The 25468-nt window shown below is 36.1% G+C and overlaps 2 protein-coding genes and 1 long non-coding RNA gene across 3 annotated transcripts; all 3 read right to left on the bottom strand.

Moving 5' to 3' along the window:
• Positions 1 to 734: 734 nt before the first annotated feature.
• LOC135153434 (uncharacterized) lies at positions 735 to 2690 on the bottom strand. Its single transcript, XM_064095992.1, has one exon. It carries the CDS (start codon positions 2688 to 2690, stop codon positions 735 to 737), a length of 1956 nt encoding a protein of 651 aa, XP_063952062.1.
• A 58-nt stretch (positions 2691 to 2748) lies between these two features.
• Positions 2749 to 3468, bottom strand: LOC135153433 (uncharacterized). The gene has a single exon (XM_064095991.1). It carries the CDS (start codon positions 3466 to 3468, stop codon positions 2749 to 2751), a length of 720 nt encoding a protein of 239 aa, XP_063952061.1.
• A 7876-nt stretch (positions 3469 to 11344) lies between these two features.
• Positions 11345 to 13457, bottom strand: LOC129258377 (uncharacterized). Its single transcript, XR_008584268.2, has 3 exons — positions 13354 to 13457; positions 12818 to 12937; positions 11345 to 12366 (listed from the first exon to the last, which is right to left on the bottom strand). It is a non-coding gene; the product is annotated as an uncharacterized LOC129258377 (long non-coding RNA).
• Positions 13458 to 25468: the final 12011 nt, after the last annotated feature.

The raw sequence follows: 25468 nt of genomic DNA, 5'->3' as shown, positions 1-25468 counted from the left end.
ATTAAAACAAACGTTATAATAATCATATGGCGTTTAATCCAAAACAAATCACTTTTTTCCAAAGTTTAATCTTCTCTCCAATTTAGCCTTTCTGAAGGATTAAATTTTCATATATTCAGCTTCTCTTACCAAAACATCCTCCCCGCCCAATGAGGGGATTGTCCTCATTACAAATTGAAACCGAAAAAACAGCAAAATTCGCGCTACAGATAAATTGTTTCAAAATTTACAGTCCTTATGTACTAATCTTCGTATCCCTCAACAGGGTAGATTACTGCTAACTTGGTTACTGGGCGACGATATTCAGAGTTCATAGTCTTTACTTTCACATTCCGCACTTAACCGTCGTCACCTGGGTATACTTCAAGCACGCGAGCGATTGTCCACTTGCTGCGTACAGAGTTCATGTCAGCGAGCATTAGTACATCCCCAACGCAGACATTGCGTCGATGAACATTCCACTTCATTCTAACAGTGGCAAAACATCCCTTGTCCACCGTTGCCAGAAAGAATCTACAATGCGCTGAACCAGTTCCACTCTGTGTCTTGGATATCGTGTCTTCAAGAATGGGCCTTGCACTACGCTCCCAGAAGCTCGTCCTAGAAGCATGTCGTTCGATAAGATATAGCTGCCATCGTCTGGATCAGTTGGAAGTCGGCCGATAGGTCTTTGGTTGACAAGATTCGATACCTCCACTAAGCATGTATACAGTTCAAAAGGCGACAACACTTGATCACCTAACGCCCTTTTTCAATGCATGCTTGCAACTCTTGACCAAAGATTCAGCGCACCCGTTTTGATGTGGTGCCCCTGGAGTTACAAACTTCCATGTAGTGCCTCTCTCTGCACAAAAGTCCTTCAGCTCGTTGTCAGACAGTCCTTCCATCATCTTCCTTAGTTCTCGTTCTGCACCTATGAACTGGGTACCATTGTCGCTCATGATCATCGTCGATTGTCCTCTGATAGAGAAGAAACGTCTTAGCACCTGCATGAATTCCATCGTACTACAATCCACTGCCAGTTCCAGATGAACAGCGCGAGTGTTCAAGCAGGTGAATATCACACCATAATATTTTGCTGTCTTGTTGCGTCCCACTTTCACCGTTAGCGGCCCTAAATAATCACATGAAGTGAAGTGGAATGGTGGTGTACTTGGGGCCAATCTCTCTTTTGGTAGGTCTGACATCTGTTGGGTCTCTGTCTTGTGCTGAAACACTCTGCACCTGGTACATCTATACTTAACTGTCTTGGCAAGTTTGTGACCATGAAGAATCCAGTATTTCAGTCTTATCTTTGCCATGGTTGCAGCTACTCCACTGTGACTCGTCTCATGTACATGACGAGTAATCAGTCTTGAAACATGATGTCCATATGGAAGCAGGGCAGGATGCTTCTGCTTGAATGACGTAATTGCTTTATCTATCCTGCCTCCAACCCGTATGATACCGTAGTCATCAATGAACGGACTCAAAGACTTCAGCTCTCCTTTCTTGATCCGAGACTCCATGCCATTTTGTACATCTCTAATGATGTACTTTTCTCCGTCATCTAGTTCTGTGGGCGTAATCTCTATACTGGTCTCTTTTTCCTGATTCTGCCGTCTGGCCTTGAGTTTCTTTACAAACTTTATCCCCAATGCTGCTACTCTGACCAGTTTCCTCCAGTTAGAGAACCTCTCGTAATCAATCAGATGATAACTCTGAGACACATTTAGAACTGTCTTCTCGTTACGCCTCTCCTTCTCAACATCAGGAAGGTCCTCACGAACCTTGACTTCGTCAGGCCAATCAAATGCTGACTTTTGAAGAAAGTCTGGACCCCGTTGCCATGACCCCACCAGCTCACTTGCCTTCAGTCCTCTTGATAACACATCTGCTATGTTGCTTTCTCCAGAGATGTGTCTCCATTTGCTGGGGTCTGTACTGGTCTGGATTTCTCCCACTCTTGTTGCAACAAACGTCTTGAAGGTTTTCGCCCTACCTCTAATCCACGAGAGGGCGATCGTACTGTCTGTCATTAAAATGACATCCTCAATTTCAATCCTCAGCTCCTCCAATATCGTCTTATATAACCTACTCGCAAGAACTGCAGCCTGAAGCTCAAGGCGTGGAACTGTTAGTGGCTTGAGTGGTGCCACTCGTGATTTTGCTGCCACAAATCTAGTCATGTAGCCTCCACCATCCATTTCCCACCTCAGGTATGCACACGCTCCAAAGGCATGCATCGAAGCATCACTGAAGATACAGAGCAGCGGCTTACCCACTGCCTCCTTCGGAGTCAGACATCTTTCAAATGTTACCTCCTTGAGCTCTTCCATTTCTTGAAAGAATCTTTTCCATTCCAATTGACATTCATCTGGAAGAACTGCATCCCAGTCATAGCCATTTTCCCATAGTTGCTGTAGTCCAATTTTAGCCCGGATGACAAACGGTGCTGTATAGCCAATCGGATCAAAGATTCTGGCAACCTGACTGAGGATGATTCTCTTGGTTAGTCTCTTATCCATGAACTTGTCAACTTTCACTCTGTAAGAGAACTCATCCTTCTCTCTATCCCAGAAGACTCCTAGCACCTTTTCCTCTGCTAGACTTTCCATCATAGTTTTCTCCGTTTCGTTTGCCTCTGGACCTTTTAGCTGTATGTTGGAAGTCCAGCCTTTCACCTTAAACCCACCATCAGCAAGAATCATGTCAATGTCCTTGGTTAAGGCTTTAGCTTGCTCTATCGTATCTGTAGATGTGCAGATGTCATCCATGTATGTATCTCTTTTTCAATACTTCTGCAGCCTCTGGAGACTGAGCACGCCCCTCTTCTGCGGTGAGTCTCAGTGCTGTCTGCGCCATTGCTGGAGCCGGCTTATCTCCAAACGTCACGACTTGCATCACATACGTATCAGGCTTTCTGTTCACTTGCAAATCTCTCCATAAAAACCTGTGTACGTGCTGATCAGACTCGGGTATCAGCACCCTGTGGTACATTTTTGAGATATCTGCACAAACTGCTACTGACCTCTCCCGGAAACGTAGGATGACTCCAAACAAGTTATTTAAGAGGTCAGGGCCTTTCATCCAGAAGTCGTTGAGACACTTGCCAGCATACACTGAAGAGGAATTGAAGACAATTCTTATCGGTGTGCTCTTCTTTTCCGGTCGCAACACTGCATGATGAGGAATATAATGCACAGGGCCCTCATACGACTCCATTTCCTCATTTGTCATTTTCCTTGCGAAACCCATCCGTACCATTTCTTTGATTTGATCATCATAGGCTTTGGCATGCTCGGCATCCTTCAGCAACCTTTTTTCTGTAGCACAGAGCATTTTTTCCACCAGTACCTTGTTGTCTGGCAGTTCCTTTGGGTTTCTCTGCCATGGATATGGAACCAGCCACTGTCGTCCTTTCTTCTGACAAGCCTTGATGATAAACTTCTGTTCATCTACCTCTTTATCTGGACAGGCCACTCCCATAGACTTTTATGTCCAAAATTCAGCAAAGTTCATTTGTGTCCCGTCATAGAAATTGAATTTTATGGATAGTACAGAACAAGCCGAGATGTGAACCATGGAATTGAGATATTTCTACAGTAGATTTGTAGATTTTGTATAGATCTATATACATTTATGCACTTTCACCTCACAATGAGCAACTTGTCTTAAGCATAGATATGCTTTAAAATACATCAATCCAAACTTTGTAATATGAAATTAAACCCACATATTTTGTCTCTTCATTCTCACTAAAAGAAGTCTTATATTTTCATGCTCTTGCTAAGATTATAAATCCAAACCGAACTAAACTTCCTGGAAATGTTCATATTCACATTTTCCAACATCACTAATTGCTCCCAAAAAACTAAACAAAGCTTTCAACTGAAGCCTTTCATTAATTAAATATTCAGAATTTAGACATCTTGTAATTTGTATCTTTTACCTTATAACACAAATTTCAGTTATGTGCATTTAAGACAATTGTGATCAGATTCAACACGAGCCTTTCCAGCCAAAAATTGTCTACTAACTTCAACCCCTTTTCACGTGTACATTTATAATGAATTTTTACTTCTGTTTTTCATCAATAACTCTCTTTGACTTTCTTGACATAATTATACAATCAACACATTATCTGATTAATCTACGAAACTTACTTCTATGACGGGACACAAATGAACATAGCTGAATTTTGGACATAAAAGGTGACGAACTACAACACCTCTGTTAATTCATGAACGTGAAAAATCTGATGCTGAAGATAGCGCACTGCTGTAAATTGACGCGTTGACAAATTTGCTATGGTATCTTTGAGATAGATAATTAAAACAAACGTTATAATAATCATATGGCGTTTAATCCAAAACAAATCACTTTTTTCCAAAGTTTAATCTTCTCTCCAATTTAGCCTTTCTGAAGGATTAAATTTTCATATATTCAGCTTCTTACCAAAACACCATGTGACTGGGAAATTTTTGGCTCCACCCCCCCCCCCCCCTCTCGATCCCTGCTTTCGATTTTGACTTGATAGGGGCCTATACCTGATGTACTTTGCTTCAATATAAAATCATAACGGAAAGAACGCCTTGAATACAGGCCAAAAAACAGCCTAACGACATTGCTGTGTCACGTGACAACTAGTATTAAACGAGAATGTCATGAATGTACACAACCCTATGGCGACAAGGTTAGCCGCAAAAGTTGAGCAAGTTCTGGACAAAAAGGCTTCAGTACCCCAAGAAAAGACCAGGCGAGTACTATTTATACATTATTTTCCATAAGTAGTATCTAGGGTCTAATTTAAAAATAGATTTCGTCATGGAGCTCCATGGTAATATCTAGTAATGTAAGTCCAACTTCTGATTCGCGTGCACTCACCTTGAACCTTGAACCTTGAAGAATAATCCCTTTCAGCAGCTTCAAAGCTATCCCGGGATATTGATAGGCATGGTGCCTAGACTAGAGGTTGCGCATGAAGGTTCATAAATAGGTTCAAACCGATTTCACCCTCATCCGGGTGTGTAGGTCTCGCTGCAGCGTCGATGGAAAGAGTGTCAAGGCTCCATGCATGTCTGTAGAAGTATACGGTATGTCAAAATATTAAAGAATATCAGAAATGGAGTCCTCAAGGCTAACCGTATGCCCAGTTTGAGTTTTCTCTAACACAAATCTCGATATATGGGGTAATCTAACAGTAACACTACAGTGAGTTACACACTTGCAAGGCGGAGCTAGGCAGGATGGGCTCACTCATTCAATGAACAAGGTTGGATGGGCTTTGAGTTTGATGTCTTTAATTTCTTACCGACTGGGTGGTTGATATATGGAGTTTCTGCTGCATTTTTCCGTCGTTGATTTCGGTGCTTCTTAGCTGAAAAGTCAACACAGTCTACGAGTTCTACAATATCCATTATTGTTATTATTTTGACAGAGACATCACGTCAGTCATGCCCCATGGAGTACCGTATTCAATTTGGGCGATTGACGTAAGCAGTAATAACGCAGATCATAGTGATCAAAAGTAGAGACCAGCAGCTAGCAGCGCCACCCCGGCGCCCCGGAGCGCGAGCGCCACCCATGATTGCGAATGTTGGTGGTACAATACCTGGGAAATGGGCGTGGTCCCATTTGTACCTTTCTATCATGTCTTTGGTGACATCGGTAACAGACCCTCCCAGCTAACACATAACGTTATAACATTATTGAAAGATCTTAGAAATGCTTTTGAAAAACATCTCTTAAAAACATTTGCATAACATGAATGAAACATTATTCCCATTATGTTAAACATTAAATAAACGTTATTATGAAACGTTATTATGATCAAGCATGGTTGCTTGCTCACAGGCATAAAGGCGTGCTTTCTTAGCAGTCAGGTAAAAAACCTCGGTATATAATGTTTTATTCAGTATTTATCATTTCTTTTTTTTTCCCGAAATTCACAATAAAAACATAAGTGTACAAATAAACAAATAAAAGCAAGATATAAAAAAAATAACAAATTAGAACAGATATATACAATTGAAACAACAATATCAAATAGACATGAGAAATAGTGAAAACGCGGAAGGACACCCAGTTCAGTTCTGCCCATAGACAGTACTGTTCTTCCACGGGGTCCAAGGATTAAAACACAAGTAATTAAGAAAATTCTTACAAAAATCTCTTAGAAAAAAAGGGGAAATAGGGGACATGGGGGGGGGGGGGGTTCCAGTATCAAATTCAAAATACTTCATAGATCAGGGAGGAAGACATTGAGCCTATGTTTTAGATTTGCAGGGAGGTTATTGAATTGATTATTGTTTTGATTGCGTGACAATTAAGAAAACATTTAAAAGACATTTTTTTGAAATGTCATTAAAACATCTTATCAAAATGTCTAATCTTGATGTTAAAATAACATGAAATAAACATTCTTAAGAAAACAAAATAAATTTTTCTAACGTTTTTGTAATGTTACATAATGAATATAAAAATACATCTTAAGAACGTTCTTAAGAATAAAATCTAATTTTATAAAAAGTCATGAAAATGTGTTTTCAAAATATATCAACAAACCATTTTTGAAAAATGTTTTTCTGATGTTCTCTAAGAATGTTTCAAAAATGTATCAGAAGCATATTAACTTTGACGTTTTTGTGATATCGTTATGACATTTGAAGAGAAACACTGTAACATCATACTGAAATCTGTATAATGTTATATCTTGGATGTAAAAATAGCATTTTAAAAACGTTGTTAGAATATGACAGTAATGAAAAAACGTTCTTGATATGAATTGAAACTATGGTTTTACAATGTTTTAACTAAACATTTTTGAAAAATGTTTTTCAAATGCTTTCCAATTTTTTAAAAAGATTATTTAAAAACATCCTTATTTTTACGTTTTTGTGATGTAATATTAACATTTTACTAACATCTTTTTAATATTATAAAGTGGACGTGAACTTATCATTCTAAAACGCTGTTAGAATACAACATCAAACGTTCTTGAAATGTTATGAAACTATATATGTTTTTAAAATATTTTGACAAACATTTTTGAAAAATGTTTTTCTGATGTTCTCTAAGAATGTTTCAAAAATGTATCAGAAGCATATTAATTTTGACGTTTTGGTGATGTCATTATAATGTTATTTCAAGAGAAACACTGTAACATTTTACTGACATCTCTATAATGTTATATCGTGGATGTAAAAATTGCATTTTAAAACGTTGTTAGAATATTATGACAGTAATAATTAAACGTTTTTAAATGAATTGAAACTATGGTTTTACAATGTTTTAACAAAACATTTTTGAAAAATGTTTTTCAAATGTTTTCTAAAAATTTTCTAAAGTATATTAGAAAACCCTTATTTTTACGTTTTTGTGATGTAATATTAACATTTTTTGAGAAACAAAATAACGTTTTACTAACTTCTTTTTAATATTAAAAATTTGATGTGAACTTATCATTCTAAAACGCTGTTAAGATATTCTGACAATAACATCAAACGTTCTTGGAATTAATGTTACGAAACTATGTTTGAATAATATTTTAACTGAACGTTTTTGAAAAATGTTTTCCTAATATTTTTAAAAAACGTTACATGTATTTCAAACATATTTTCCAATATTTTTATGATATGATTGTTACATTTTTTTTCAGAAACTTATTATATTTCACTAACATTTTTATAAGGGTAAATATTTGATGAAAAACTAACACTTAAAAATTGTTTTTAGAATATTATAACAATAACATCAACCGATATAGAAACGTAATGAAAATACGTTTTTATAATAGTAGAAAAAAGCATACAAAAAACTTTTTCTAATATTTGCCAATAATTGTCTTTAAAATACAATTCTAACATTTTTAAAACTTTATATACCATGTTTATAAAGTTATAAAAGGGATCTAAAGATATTTATAAAGGTTGTCATAACATTATAGCAATGACATCATTTGTTCTTGATATTTCACTAAAAAGGAGATGAATATTTTTCATGATAATTTCTTTTCAGAAATCAAAGAAACATCTTAATAACATATTTTCAATGTAAAAATTTGCTTTCTATGTTATTAAAATGTAATGACGGCACAATCAAACGTTCTAGAAAAGTTTATTTTGAAAATATTGATCACATGATGAAAACAAAAAGTTTTGAAAAATATTATTACAATATGATTAAAATGACATCAAACGTTCTAGAAAGGTCATAATGAAATATTTTGATAATATTATAGGGATATTTTCATAATTAATAGTTGGAAATTATCATGTCGAGGAAAACCATCTTTTATGTTTTATGACATCATAATAACGTTATAACGTTCTAATATAATTGGTGGGAAAACATTTTGGGAAAACATTATGCCAATGTTTGGAAAACGTTTGACCATCTCATTAACAGGCGCGTAGCCAGGGGGGGCGGTGGGGGCGGTCGCCCCCCCCAAAACGTCCCCAAAAAAGAAAAAAAAAGAAGGGAAAAAAGAGAGGAGAAAAGGAAAAGGGAAGGGAGGAAAGGGAAGAAAGGTAGCTTTGTGTTTTTTTTTCTTTTTATTCTTTTTTTTTGTTTTCTCAAAGAGAAACTCCTTCACTCTTGCTCTAAATTTATATATGAATTTTGCTTCCGCGCTGCGCGCGGTTAAATGACAATACTGAAGTTCTCCATTGTTTCCCAACACTGTTTTTCCACCTCAGCTATATGTGTTTCTTGCCAGTTAAAGTTCAAATGTATACATTAGGGCATGGAATTAGAGTAAGGTTAGGCCGAAGTATATGAAGTTATCTTTTTTTTAATTGATCGCGCAACTTCTGTTCGGGTCGGCTCCGGGTGTGTAAAATCTTTATATCAATTTCTGCCGTCACCTCCATAAAGTCAACTTCTCCCGCTTTTCAGCTCATTACTAAACAACCATAATTTCGGGGCAAACAGGTTCCTAATTCTAAAAGAGGAAGGTATAAAATTCGTGTCGTATTGAATAAAAAAGTACAATATTTTTTATCAAATTCTATTAAACTTCATGTCATTTCCCTGCACATTCATCTCCTGTCCTGTTTTGCGCCCTCAGTTTGAAATTTTGAATGACACTTAAGTTTCTTTATAATTCAAAATGAAGCGCTTCAGGATAAGTCAAAGAAATTAGGCATCCTTTTTTATGTAATTTCAATATAAATCACAGAAGTTTCAACTTTTGGCGCACTATTTTCCTTGTAATGAAGTCCAATCATCTTAGAAAATCAATTGGATTAGAGGCGATGGGGTATTAGAGATATCTGCATTTGATGAAACGTCCGCTCTTTGAAATTCCCGAGTTTCATTGCTCTGCGCGGAGAGGAATATCTTCCTCCCGGCATATACACAAGTTTCTTCTCCTCTGTTTTGCGAGTTAAATATGTGCACTGTCGCTAAATTGTTTGTAATCAAATCTGATCTTTCCAAGGGAAGTATTCAATATATCATTGAAAATACCCTTTTCTCTGGACCCTTTTTATGGCAAAAAAATTGATAAAACGCTTCAGCTTCCGCGCTTCGCGCGGGATTATTATTATATTAATTTCCTCCATTGTATTCCTTTTTTGTGCGTTCACAATCACTTTTAAAAACAAGGTTCATGAAAACAAGGTTCAAAATCACAATATAGTCAACTGAATTGGAGCTAATATAGCTACTAGAGACAAGGCTCCTTTTCATTTTAATTTATGAAACACCAAAAGCTTCGCGCTTCGCGCGGGAGGGGGAAACTCCCCCTCCCTGCACCCACCCCCAAGGGAGCGCGCTTCGCGCGCTCTGTAAGTGTTGGCACCAAGCCCCCGAAGCTACCGCCATTTTGTTTAATCCATTAGAAGCTAAAATAAGCCCTCATTAATATTAATTTCGTACGATGCTCCCTCGTCGACTGTGGTTTTGTACGTGTATTAGACAATACGCACATCAGCGCAATGACAAAGGTCAACTTGGCAAATTCATTAATGTATTCATTTTGTTACGCGCTCGTGACGCGAAGGATTCAGCGAATCAAGCAAGTGCAAATCTGAGACGATACATTGCGCTCAATAAAGTATCGATATCACAATCGATATCACTTAAAAACAAAGCATTGTTTGTATTCTTATAGGCCTATAAAGTCGTGATTAGTTAAAGAGGTCTCAAGTGCTTTTGCCATCCCCAAATTGTCACATGTTAAGATATACAGCATCTTAGTTTTTAACAAATGTAAAGAATCAATATTAATTAATCAATATTAGGGGGGCCTACATTATACACGCTCTGCTTTTCAGTTGGCCCTCCCTCCCTTTCAATCATTTATATTTCGATTTGATAATTGTCTATTGTAATTTTATAATGTTGTCAATTTTTGTATGTACTTCAATTGTGATTATATGTTACTTTGTCAATTGTATCATAATTGTACATATGAAATTGAAAGCGGAAAATAAAATAATTGAATTGAATCTAGACTCTAAATAGCCGGCAGAGGCCGCCGAACGGATCAAAGGGGGCTGTTGCACTGACCCAAAAGTCTTGTTTTCTTTTTTTTTCTAGGGGGGGGGGGGGGGCGGGTGGGGGCAGAACATGGTTATTACAATTTGATGGTAATTTTCACTGGTTGAGTATGGTTACTGAAAAAAATAACCGTCACCACTAATAGAGTACATTTCTTGTTACAAATTTCGAGAAGCAAAAAAAAAATATTTTGTTCAAGGTATAATACGTAAGGGGTCGGCCCCGGCCCTCATGGATCCCCGTGCCTGTTTTCTGGCGTCCGTTTCATAATGAATTACAGCTATTTAAACATCGCTGTTATTGTGATTACCGTGGTAACCTAGATTATGATTGGTTATAGCAGTTGCCATCGTAGTTAACTACGATGGTAACGGCTGTAACCAATCATAATTACCATACTTGTAACTCATGATGAAACGGGCCCCAGTTTATCATGTTTAATACGTTTCCTGTCCCCTCTATTCTCCAGCATTTCTTGCTCTGTTTTTCCATTTAATAATTTATTTTCCCACTCACGTTATTTTGGTGCCGCCTTAATTTCTCCTACATATATTTCCTTCTTCTTTTCCCACTTGTTATCTGTCTCCTGGTTTCCATAAATCTCGTCTTATTTCTCTTCCACCCCTTTGTTCCTACTTCCCACCATTCGTGCTCTCTTACCCCCCCCCCCTCTAAATTATCTCTTCATATGTGCCCCTCCATTTCTTTCTCATCTCTTTTCAACCCCCTTCTCATGATCTCATCACTCTTTCTCTCTCTCGATCTCCATCTCATTTGAATTTTGCCAATTCCAAATCCCTTTCATTTTAGCACTGTACAAATACTATATGAATACAAATGAAAGACACGAAGGCATTTTCTGGTTAGTTGTGAATTTTATTAATAGCCAGAAAAAATATCACATTATCAGAGGATTTAGCCTTACTTTTTTTCTTAAGCGTATGTTAATACTTTGAATCAAACAAAAATGTTTTTTGTATGCAGGGGCAGCGATCCTGGGGGGCACAGTTCCCCCTACTTTTTGAAGCACTGAAAAGTGCCTTTAATTTTATGTAAGAAAAATGACCCTCACGAACGTGTACTGTGTCCCTTTCACCTGACGCGAACCTGTTTTAGGTGTTACCAAGTGCTCTTCCTTGTATGCAAATTTTTACCAAAAAATGCCCCCCTGAACGTGTTCTGTGCCCTTTCATCTGGGGGCCCGTTTTAAGTGTTAAAAAGTGCCCCCTCGCCTTCTTGTAAGTGCCCTTTCTCGAATAACTGCCCCCTTTTACCCAAGAAAAGTGCTCCTAAAGAATTTGTTCTGTGCCCCTTTCACCTGAGAAGGACCCGTTTTATGGTCACCATGACGAGTGCCCTTTGAAACAAGAACAATAAGGAAATCCTTTGTGCATTAAGTTTAATAATTCATGTGAGTGGGGGTAGATAAGCAGTTTCGTACACTACAGATGGAGGGGGGGGGGGGGCTTGAAGGACTCTTGCCCCCCCCCCCCAAAAAAAAGGGTGAAATATATCATTCTGAATATTTTGTCGAAATCTATCACAAAATTGGATTTTCTTTTTAAAAATGTCAAAATTTTGCTCTCTCGCAACTTCTTTAAAATTTCACATAAAACAGCATTTTCCCTGTGCCCCCCCCCACTTTCAACTTCACTTCGCCGCTCCTATTTGTATGTTTATAGCTTTTCCTTTTGCAACCAGTTTTAATGAAAATCAACAGAAAATTTCATACTTCATGAATTTGGGGTTGTGATGATAATTAAAAAAAAAAAAATTGGACTTGAAAAAAAAAACCTTTTCCATCTTTATCAAGTGCTTCCTAAGCTAAGTCACTCTTCAATTTGTTGGATTTCTTGAATGAAAACATCTGTTACACCAGTCCTGCAGATTGAAAAAATAGAGAAAGAAAATCAATGAATTTAAATTAAAATTGTCATGATTTGTAAAACATAAATGTTTTAAGAAAAGTAAGACTATACATACCGGTATATAAATTTCTTCATCACATAACATAGGAAATCTTACTTCTACTAATTATAAACTTGTACTTCTACAAAGCATATCACTTAAACCTGTTCTATGCAGTTTGCATACCACTCTCCATTATAACTACATGTACTCTATAAAAAAAAATGTCAGAGATTTCCCATAAATATGAATATATGAATTAACATATATAAATTATATATAATAGTCAGAATTAAAGATATGTTTTGTTGCACAGAATAAAAACGACACCTATCTATAACCTAAAAACAAAGGCAGGTCTATTTGTTGCCTAAAAATATTGTGAAAACCCCCCATTATTAAAAATAATCACTTATTAACTCACTCATATAACTGCTGTAGGTTGTATTTCTCTTTGTGGTCCTATCACTGTTCTATTAGGCCTACTTCACCAATTGTTTATCATCATCAATCACCTCCATGGAAATTGTAGAGCTGCATCATCCTATTGGACAAAATGTAAAATAATAAGATTTAAAAAAAATTGTAAATCTACAAATATGAAATATGAATATCACACTAAAGAATGAATAAAATGAATTTTATAAAATATAAAACATGAAAAATAGATATTGCTTTGTTTATAAACAAATAGGAAATAAAAAGGCCATTTAAATAATAGTAGATCAAGGACATGACCTTATTTTATAAATTTGCCCAAGGTACATAACTTTTGGCATTGGTTCTATTTTAGACTCGAGAGAGTCGAGAGCCTGTATATATAAGAAGTGTATATTCAGTATAGATCCTACCTCTTAGCAGTGGCTCAGGTTATTTTTATTTAATGTAAACATGGTTAACATTCATTTCAATGCATGTAATGTATCTGTAATTTTTAATGGGTTAGTTTAACTTTTATACCTGGATGAGAATCTGCAAAATGATACATGCACTTATGATCATCATGTTTAACCATAGGTACCGGGTAGACCTCTACTGTTTTTCTTGTTCTTCAAACTCAACCTGTTTGTGAAAGAAAAGAGAGAACAATAAGTGTCAAGTGATCTCTTTCATATATATATTATAAGGTCTTTGGTTGGCACGCTTCGCGTGCATTTACCGCCCCCTCCAAAATGAAATCCTGGCTACGCGTGACCATCTGGACATGACGTAGCAGTCATGAATATTGATGAGAATAGTAAATGAATAAAATTTTAGCTTAAATAATTAACATGATTATGTTTACGTACTCGTTTTACCATCAAAAGTTTCACAAAAGTATGTAGCTTGATTACCATATCATTTTCATAAAATAAATGAATCGTATAGGTGAATTTTCAAGATTAAATATAGAAAAATTGTTATTAACCGTAATCTGCCAAGTATTGGAAATTCGTCACATATAGGAATCAATGACAGGATACAGTGGATAGGTATAGGATATAGAATGCTAGATTTAAGATTAGGATAGGAATATAGGATATAGGATAGAATAAGATAATATATAACTATAGGTTGTGGGATAGAGTTCTATAACTTCAACTTGAAACCAAATAATATTTTAAAAACATTTTGGAAACATTCACTTGAAACATCAGTAAAATATCGTCTTTGCGACATTTTCTTAACATTATTAATATAACATTTTTAAAACATTAAACGTAAACAACATTATAATGTTTTTTAAAAATGTTTAGATTATATAAAATGTATGGTTTCAGAAATGATTAAAAAATTTTTAGAACATTAATTTAAAAAATCAGAAAGATATCATTGTATTAACATTATTAAAATACATTATAAAAATATGTTTAAAATGTTTTTTTGATGTTGCAGCTTAACGTTATGAAAATGTTTTATAGCAATGAGAACACCATACATTTTCATATGATTTTAACATTTCCCTAAAACATTTTCATGACGTTTGACCAAACATTTTTATGATATTTTGTCAATGTTTTTGTGTTAGCTGCATGGGCTGGTACCAAAATGTAATTGCATAAACCTCAGTGTCGTCGCACGACAATCACCACCACCGGTCACCTGCCTGACCCAAAGAAATAAAAGGAAGATCCTTCCATTTCCGTGGCCTGCATGACCACGTACCGCCACCCTCAACCACCACCACCAAACCACCACCATCATCATCATCATCATCATTCATCACCATCAACGGTCATCGTCATCATAGTATATTTACCGAGGTTTTTTACCTGACTGCTAAGAAAGCACAAATGCCTGTGAGCAAGCAACCAGGGGACCAACGGCTTAAGGTCCTCTCCGAGGGACGGGACCTGGTAATGAGGATAAATGCCTTACCAAAGGGCACTAGCGCACCACTTGGGAATCGAACCCGGGTCACCGGAATCCGAAACCCCCGCTCTACCGACTGAGCTATCGCGCCTCCAAAATCATCATCATCATCATCATCGCTACCATGAGTCATCCCGGCCCATTTTATTTCTTTGCATGATTACGACAACTATGATGATGATATTTATAACGATGATGGTGATCATGATGATGAAAATATTAATACTTGGCCTACTATACTACTACTACCACTACTACTAATAATAATAGAGGTGTCGTGGTGTAGTGACACCACGCAGTGGCGTAGCTACGGGGGGGGGGGCCTGGGGGGGGGGGGGGGCACGTGCCCTTGGTGTGCCCCCCCAGGTGCCCCCCCCCCTGAAAAAAATTGGCAGAGCAAAAAAAAAGGAGAAAGAAGAAAAAAAAGGAAAAGAAGAAGAAAAAAAGAAGAGGAGGAAGACGAGTGAATGAAATAATGTGAAGGGAAGACTTGCAAAAAAAACCAAATCTTTCATGTTACTATATAAAACTTTTGCTTGCGCTTCGCGCCATAATTGCCTGTTCGATGAAATTCATATCTTGCTCAATAGGCTGATATGGAGCAAGTTTTGAAATCAATATACAAAATATATTTTAGCTCGGACATCGAGCTCTCATCATTTTTTGTTCATTAACAAATTTAAGTGTTCTAGCTGCATGTAAAATGTCCCTTGTATAGTCTACATATCAGCATTTTTAAGCTCACGCTGCGTGGTCAAATTGTTTGATTTGCCAAGTTCCTATTGTCTACGTGTATTTCATAATGTTCCATTAAACAAATGTATTCAGACTGCCCAGATTCTAGGTCTAAATCTAAAACATGCGCGATAGCCTGCATGTTCTTTATATTAAATGTACTTAAATTATCCAGTTTCACATCAGAATATCAATAATTGTCTGCTCACGCTTCACGATCGCATTATTAATGATACCCAATTAACTATATCCTATTTATGATTTACAAAATATGAATAGAGTGTCCCGCTTTTAGGTCTAAAATCTAAATTTTCTTCCTCTCGCGCTGGCATCAATTGTTTAGTTACATACCTATCCCATTTATTAATACAAAAAGTGCTTAGAAATGACAATTTTTTAGGTCGGAATGTCAAAAAAAATTTGCTCGCGCTTCGCGCTCGCATTATTGAAATATATACCGTCTTCGTGGGTAACTGTAAGCAGTCCTTAACAGGTCCCTTTTCGATAATGCTAGAACAGTTAATAAAAATTTCTGCTCGCGCTTGGCCTTCGCAGTAACCATCTAGTTACATACGAATCTTGTTCAGGATCACACATAACATTGCACAGAATATTACATTTTCAGGACAAAATACATGAAAGTAACAACAAAAAAATCGCTCGCGCTTCGCGCTCGCACGTTTTATAAGATTATTTCATGTTTATGTTGTTCGATAAGAATAAAACTAAGAAGTGACTGATCGGGGGAAATATAGGTGAAGATAATTTCGGGCCCCGTCCCCTATTGGCGAAAGTCGGATCCGCCCTTGTGACACATAGGGCCTATACACACAACGGAAAAAATGGTGCCCCCCCCTGAAAAAGCAAGGACCCCCCAGTGCCCCCCAGGAAAAAAATCCTAGCTACGCCACTGACACCACGGTGTTCTGACTCTTGCCTTTCAATCAGAGGATCGTGCATCCCATCTGCATGAGCTAAATATCGTCCTTTTGCAAGACGTTGATCTCCATCTGCATATTTGCCACTCTCCAGCTAGGTGTTAATTTGGTACCCGGTAGGATGCGAAAGTTATTGTATGTTTGAATTTGCCAGCATTTTTTGAGGCTGCGATGAATTGAATGCAAGGAATGCTCCCCAGGGAGTGGAAATTGTGCACTTTCGTGCGGGATTGAAATGAATCCAATGACCGGGGAAATTATGTTGGAAAGTGCTTTGAGCCGTATTCCGGAAAAGTGCTGTATAAAAACCTGGCTATTATTATTTATTACTACTAATTATTATTATCATCATTATCATTATTATTATTATAATTATTATTATCATTATTATTAAGAATATAATCGTGTTATTGATATCAATAACAGTGATAATGATGTATTTATGACCGATTGTCGAGAAAAATATTTCATTCAATTTATCGAAAATTGTTTGCTATGCAATTATTAACTTATTTAATCACAACACATAATTAAAGCAGAAAAAAAAAACAGAAACAAACTTTGGTGTGTAAAATGAAGCGGTTTTATTGTTGCAATTGCAGCAATATTAAGCTTTAGAAAATGTATTTCTTTCTCAATGGACCCCATTAGAAAATAGTGCATTTAAAAATATCACACAGAATACGACTCGATCATGTTCCAAGAAACTCTCAAAGTAATATACAATACCACCATAACAAAATTAGATAATAATTATTGTTGGGCATACACGTTAATACGAAGACGCTGACTGGTCTGATGTGTTAAGTCGACAAGATACAAAATTAATACAGCATACAATTATATCTATGAAAAATTTTACCACACACTTCATCATTAAACGTTGCTAACTATAAAAAAAGAGTCCAAGACTTCGTTGGATATCGAACTGATCAATATTGCGATATATAAATCACAAAAACTATTTATACTATAGCAGATAAAATAAATCGTTCAGATAAGTCACATCGCCAACACACTACATATAAAAATACTCTCACCAAAATATTACGGAGTGAAAAACGGAAATACTTTACAAATCAATTAATCCGTTTCAAGCACGCGCGATATATAGCAATAAAACACGGAAAACATTAATATATACACTGCAGAAAATCGCACATAAAACAAATAAAACATTAAAAATAATGCCGATGACTCTTTCCGTAGCTGATATAATTAACCAATACTTTTCACAAATTGGAAAAAAATCTTGCCGACGATATACCATTAACACGAAAGAAATTTACTAACTTCACTCACCAACCAAACCCTAATTTTCTATTTCTTGTATCAGTACATAGGAATGAAATAAAATATACAGTGAATAGGAATGAAATGAAATATACAGTGAATAGGAATGAAATAAAATATACAGTGAACAAAAAAAAAAAATAGCTGCGGGCATGATAGTATTGATAATATTTTATTAGAGAATGTTATTGAATATATTGTTGATCCATTAGTATACATATTTAATCTTTCTTTAAGTAAAGGTGTCGTGCCTGACAATATGAAAATATTCAAGATAATACCAGTGCACAAAAAAAGGAGAAAAGAACTAAAGATGTTCGGCGGGTCTCGCAGCCGAGCACAAATGTATCCCCCGAACCCACCGCACCATCCTTCACTGCGATTTATAGAGCTCACGCAGAAATTTGACAAATAAATACAATTATCATGGCAACAATAACCCTGCCCATATTTTGCCTGTGGGTACCAAATTTGATGACAATAATATGACGCAGCAGCGTGACTCTGCCGAACCTAAATTATTGTCCAGTTGCAATCGTTGGGGAATACAATTATATAGTAATCTGGATATAGTTTGTAAACCTAACCCTAAGACTCCCCCCATCGAAAATGATAGGCATCATCGCTTTACCTATATTGCTTTTGTACCTTGGAATGAAGTAAGCATGATACATTGGATTGTAGTAATTGGTAACACTCACTTGGATTGTTACCATGGCAATAAAGACCCCCACACAATCTTCGCTTTACCTTATTGCTTCTGTGTGCCATCTGTTATGACAAACTGAAAGAAAAGCAGAAGTTACAGGTTTTACCCAATTTTCCACAAAAGTATGGTTACCATGGCAACTATGTCTCCACCCATTCCAAAATCATAAGGCGGCTTGGACCTTCATGACAAATTTGAAGATGACCAGAGAAGAAACGCAGCCAGTAGAGCACTCACAAGGAAATCTCTATTTCCACAAAAACTCTTGTTACCAGGGTAACGATATCTCCGCCCACACCAAAATCACTAGGCGGCTTTTCTGAATGGACCTTCATGCCACAATCGAAGATGAACAGAGAAGAAATGCATCTGGTAGAGCGCTCAAAAGGACATCTCTGCTTTTTCCACAAAAAAACTCTTGTTACCATGACAACGATGTCTCCGCCCACACCAAAATCAATAGGCGGCTTTGCTTTACCTTAATGGACCTTCATGACAAATTTGAAGATGATCGGAGATGAAATGCAGCTTGTAGAGCGCTCACAAGGACATCTCTGCTATTTCCACAAAAACTCTTGTTACCATGGCAACGATGTCTCTGCCCACACCAAAATCAATAGGGGTGGGTCCACTTGTATTTGTAGTCTATATCGATGACACCCAGAACTATGCTGAAATATTATCTTAAAACCTTTTTGCAGACGATTTATGTACTTTATTCTCATCCTCATCCTGATCTTCTTGTGAATGTAGGGAACATTGAACTGGATAAGTTGGTACAATGGATAAGAGCTAACAAATTGATATACCAAAAAAATATGTCGTACAATTTAACAAAAACAAAGCTGTTCACATATCCTACACGTCGATCTGATGAATTTCATCTACCACTGCCCCGGACCATCCTTGCAAAATCAGTATTTACTTTCGAAGGCCCTATGTCTCTGGGACACTAGTAATAACAACATCAAAGAATCCCAAGCTTATAAACTCTTTTAGATTTTAATCTAAAAAGTTTCTTCACGATAATCACTTATTGATTTAACTCTTCATCACTCAAACACCCATACTTTTTTATGAACATGGATACCATTATCGTACAGTATGCTTTCCCTTCGTTTTCCTGTAAATTTCTGTTGATCAGTGCCGGGGCAAGATTCTGGAGACCTTTAATATTTTTCCTTATCATTTTCTATTTCTATTACAATTTTTCCCTAATTTTTACTTTTAACTGGTTATATGCTCAAGTTGTCATTTTGTGTTTTTTTAAATCTATATTATTTACAAGAATATTTTCATTAGGAGGCTGCACCTTATACAAGCTCCGCTTTTTTAGCAGCCCCCTTCGTTTCCAAACTGCTATAATGATATTCTTATTTGTACGTAGAAAATTGATATGTGTCATTGCTTATATATCTGTATTATTGTACGAAAAATAATGTAAATATTGGAAATGGAAATAAATGAAATGAAATATAACTCTAGGTTTAGGGTGTTGCAAGAAGCTTGTATTAAGTATCAAATCAAATGTAGTCTCAAAATAAATCGACACTGAGCATAGGAACTAAGAAAGTTGCGTCGGAATAATAGAAAATAAATCTACAAATTTGTGTTTAATTAATACTAGTCCGGCATTCATGGGGGGGGGGGGGGCTGGGGTCAACCTAGCTGGAGAGGTAACACATTTTCATGCATGCAGATATCACACATTCACATAAACGAATGGGTCGTCTGCTGTCGTCTGACATGTTCTATCCGGGATGTGGCCAGTAGGCGGCAACAAAGTGGTAACATAATGAGCTAGATCAGCTGGAAAGGGAACCCGTTAAAACCCACTTAAGAAGATTCGCCAATAATCTCATACGATTGATTTGAAAGGTCTACCCGCTTATTATGGGAAATATCAGACAGAGCTCTGCTGATTCCTTAATCCTTTCCTATGTAATTCAATATGTCCTGCCAAGATAGGCCTAAAATACTGATCGGTATCTTGAGTGTGATTAGATTGGTTATAAGATTGTATTCGAAAAAAATGATAAGGGTCTCAATATTACAGTTGAGGTCCAGTAGATTAAAAATGTATTAATGTTCATTTTTATTTCCCTCAAGTTTTACAACCACCATTTACAAGGTATATTACTCTGGTCTGATAGATCCTGTAGATTTAGAGTAAAATCCACAAAGCAAAATGCTGAAAATTTCATTAAAATCTGATAATATTAATGTAACGAAGTTCTTGTTGTGAAAACCGTTATGTGAATGTCATCATGAACATCTAATATATGAAATCAATAAAACTATCCATATAATATATCTAGCTCTTGTTTGACAAAAATTGAATAATCATAAATTCATGTAATGAAATACGAAAGAGCAAATGGGGATATGACATCATCAGTTTGCTCGATCATTGCAAATTCATGAAGACGTGCATAAAACTGTTTCACCGAAATAATGCAAATTATTGTTATTCCTTGTCCGATTTTGATGAAAATTTCAGTGTTTTGTTGTCTGATTTTACTTTATCCGTTCAAATCATATTATTTTAGCCTGGAGTACCCCCTTTAATGTTCATTATATCTTGTAGAATTTTCACGAGGCAGTTACTTTGCTCTGACCCGCAGCAAGGAGCCCTAGCTTAATTAAATTTGTTTAATTAAAAAAAAAATTAATGTTTGAAATTTGAAAATTATTTTAATCGTTTGAACTATTATGTAACAACCTTGACTACAAAGTAAACTTGAAATTTATACGTGTTGCTTTTAATACTATGCCGACCCTCGATCAAATGTATTTGAAGATATTTTCATTGTAAAGGCTTTTGGTAGTTTATTTTGTTCTGACCTCTTCTCTAGATTTAGAGTAATATAGGTCATTCTTACAGGGCCGTAGCTAGAGGGGGGGTATGGGGGGGTGTGACACCCCCCCAACATTCGTGGCAGTCGGCAAAATCATGTACCAGTTGGCAAAATGGAGGATAGGGGAGAAAAAGAAAGAAAGAAAGAGAGAGAGAGGGGGGAAAGAGAGAAAAAAAAAAAGAAAGAAAGAAAGAAAGAAAGAAAGAAAGAAAGAAAGAAAGAAAGAAAGAAAGAAAGAAAGAAAGAAAGAAAGAAAGAAAGAAAGAAAGAAAGAAAGAAAGAAAGAAAGAAAGAAAGAAAGAAAGAAAGAAAGAAAGAAAGAAAGAAAGAAAGAAAGAAAGAAAGAAAGAAAGAAAGAAAGAAAGAAAGAAAGAAAGAAAGAAAGAAAGAAAAGGAAAGAAAAATAGGGGTACTAACTTCGAAGAAGGTTACGACTTTTAGAGTAAAGACAACCAATTGGCAAATCCAAGTCCATGTAGCCAGGCTTAGAGCCCTACTAGTCAGCAAAATACTAAGTACAAAACAGATGGAGCTATAATAACACACAAAGTAAGCCCCCGGTCCTCCCCCACTATGAACAAGCTTGTTAGTTTGCAAATTATACCACAATTATTGACGATTTAACAAACACATTAGTTTTGTAAAATCAGAGGCAAGACTAGCTACATAAATATTGGGTGGGATGAATTTCCAAGGTTTAAGTTGAATAATCAAAGCCAAAGTATAGTTGGCAAATTATAAAGTGGGCCTATTAAAGTGGCAGAACACTATACGCTCTACCAGTCAGCAAAGTGATGTACAAGTACTGCCCCGTTTCAGATCTGAAAAGAACAGAACACATGACTTAAAAACACTGGTAACTCTGCAGTTGGCAAATTCATGAAGACAAGTCTACAACTTGTAGACTTGTCTACAAGTTTGCAGTTGGCAAAAAACACAAAAATGTTTTAAGTTATTTTTACTAACTTTTTTTTTAATTTATGGTGTCAGAAGGTGCTTAGGGTGGGTATTGGGGCAGGTTGGGGTTGCATCATTCCTGGTGCTCGCATTGTCTGACTAATGAGATATATAGTCCTGTTGTATTTTAAAGATTATGCACCAAACTATCTCCTTGCACTTCAAGTTATCATTGTTTTATGTAGTGACATATGCTTTTTTCATGACTATATACTTAAAGTGATTGCCCCCTTTTAAGGCCTTAATAAAACATTTCTAGTCTGTGCTTACGTTCGCATTGGTGTGGACCGATATAGATACCGGGCTGGTGTTAAATCAACACCGGCGTTTTTGCAGTGCACGAATTCCTAAAGACAGTCCTTAAAATTTCCCTTTTTCTGATCTAATTATATAACAAAATTTCAGCTCGCGCTTCGCGCTCGCATCACTTAATTAGTGAAATAGTAATTTCCTACAAACAAGCCATAGAATGCCCCTCTTCAGGTCTGAATTTCAAAAATTGTCAGCTCGCGCTTCTCGCCCGCAATATTTCATTAGTGAAATACGTATCATGTTCATGATTACAATGACCACAAAAAGTGCTTCATGTGCCAGTGTAATTCTAACAAAATCAGCAAACGCTTGGCGCTCGCATTAGATGACTATGATGAGATACGTACGCACTTCATAAATTCCAAAAGATAGTCCTGAAAATGTCCCTTTTTAGGGTTAAGTTATACAAAAAATTTCAGCTCGCGCTTCGCGCTCGCATTGTTTGTTTTGTAAGACAGGTACTTATCATGATTACAAAACTTTGCTTATTATGTCCCTTTTTAGGACTGAATATCAAACATTTTCAGCTCGCGCTTTGCCCTCGCATTATTTGATCACTAAGATACATATCCCTTTAATGGCACAGTCCTTAAAATGTCCCTATCAGGTCAGTATACCTGGCAATTGAGCGCGCTTCGCGCGCCCACTTAATGACTCTAAATTTTTGCTGGTGCCCCCCCCCCCCAATGCCGTGACCCACGGTACGCCACTGTTAGCAGTAGCACTCTTGAAATTTTAGTTGAGACATCTTGCACAGAAGGTCAATTAAAAATTAACAAATCTTTGATTTTGATATTATTAATGCATAGGGTATATCATTATACTGCAAGTTAGCAACTACGGCACACTGACTAGCCTTTCTATTTTGATCCAAAATGTTTATTTTTAAAGTGCAAATATCTTTGTATATCTTTGTATAATTTACCTTAAAGTATTCACCAAATGCCACTAATTCAATTCTAAAAATTCAAAATCTTTTAGCATGTGATTATTGTAGGGGGGGGGGGCACATCCCCCATCAGACTCCCCCTGTGCTCACGTTGGCGCTGTCACGCCAAATTCAGTTGGCAAATTTAGCTGGTACATCCCCCCCAACAAAATGCTTCTGGCTACGGCCCTGCATTCTTATCTTCCTACAAGGCAGTTTCCTTTGTTCTCGTAGGTAAAGTATCATCGTCGCTTTCCTCCTCCTCCGTAGCCCAAGTGTAAGGTAGCATTTTATTATGATCTAAACACAAATACATAAAACAGATAAGAAGGAAATCATGATTAAAACAAAAATCAAACCTATTGATTTAACCATAGTTCATCACCTATCACAATTGTTCTGTCATTTTCTGGCATGCCAAGTAAAATATTCGTACATATTTGAAAGAAAACGGCATACATACTGAAAATCAGTAGCCCAAATTACAAAAAAAAAACTTCTGAAAATTTGCATGACCATTATACAGTAAACTATACTGTATCGTAGTTCTTAATTCCGTCATTCTTAACATGATTAATGAGTTCACGTTTGGTTTGGTTTGGTTTTATTTACCGTATAAAAAATCACAACATAATACGTTGAACAAAATAGTATTAAATATGTAAACACTTAAAAGGATACGGATGGACACTCTATTCAGAGCCATTGACAGTGGCTATGTTCTTGATAGAGGTCCAATCAAAGTAACATGAGAAATAATATGACATAATACATTAATGACAACAAGTATTTAAATAATTATGAATTAGTAACAAAATAACATGAGAAATACATTAATGACAACAAATATTTAAATAATTATGAATTAGTAACAAAATAAATACTACACAAGAGCGAGTAGTAAACAAAGTATAATTACCACACAAAAGATAATACATACATAAATGATAACAGTAACCCTTCCCTATTTCGTAAGGATACCCTCATTCCGACCCCCCCCCCCCCCCCGGTCAACCAAAAGATCAAAGCTTTCTATCTATTCTTCAAGGTCAGTTTTAAATAAAGTGAGTGTGTTGGGTCTACGAAGATTGAGTGGGAGTTAATTATATATTTTCGTTCCAGGATTAAACAAAAAATCCTATACATATTAATGAATAAAATATTATTATAATATATATATATATATATATATACAGTGCGTCCCACAAAAAACGAAACCGAGATTTATCGATGATTTATCATAACTTAATCGCAAATACAATAGACAAATGACCTACCATTTTAAAGATTAGAAGCTCTTCTTTCATCTGAAATTAGTTAGATTATTTCTCATTCACGCATGAGTGAGCAAAAACAATTTGAAAAGGGGATACCAAAAAGTCACTTGGCGGGCCGTATCTGGGTTTTAAAAAGAAAACCTCATTTTTAAAAAGTTCAATATCTGCTCTTTAATTTGATACCTCAATTACAGAAAATGGTCAAGAAATAACAAAGTTCTGGTTATTTGAAATAAGGCTTGAATTTCAATAATTTCATAAAATGAAGAGGTTTTACAGGCTAGCGTTCAAACTCACTCGACACTCCGTTTTGTTGACGATCAGCCATGCATTAAGTCTTTTGTTACCGTGCGATAGCTTCTGTGGGAAACCGGTGAAAACACGTTCATTTAATGAAATTATGGAAATACAAGCATTGTTTCGAGGGATCATAACTTTTTTACTACTTGACCATTTTCTGTGATTTAGGTATCAAAGAAAAGAGAAGATATTGAACTTTTTAGTCATGTGATTTTCTTTTTGAAATTCAGATACCCCCCGCCAAATGAGTTTTTGGCATCCTTTCTTCGAATTGTTTTTACTCAATCATGCGTGAATGAGGAATAATCTAAGTAATACCAGATGAAAGAGGAGATTCTAAGCTTTACACTGGTAGGTCATTTGTCTATTTTATTTATGATTAAGTTATGATAAATCATCGCTAAATCTCGGTTTCG

Source organism: Lytechinus pictus, chromosome 3 (genome assembly GCF_037042905.1).
Source record: "Lytechinus pictus isolate F3 Inbred chromosome 3, Lp3.0, whole genome shotgun sequence".
In the NCBI taxonomy this organism is placed as follows: Eukaryota; Metazoa; Echinodermata; class Echinoidea; order Temnopleuroida; family Toxopneustidae; genus Lytechinus; species Lytechinus pictus.
This window is presented reverse-complemented; position numbering and strand designations above follow the sequence as displayed.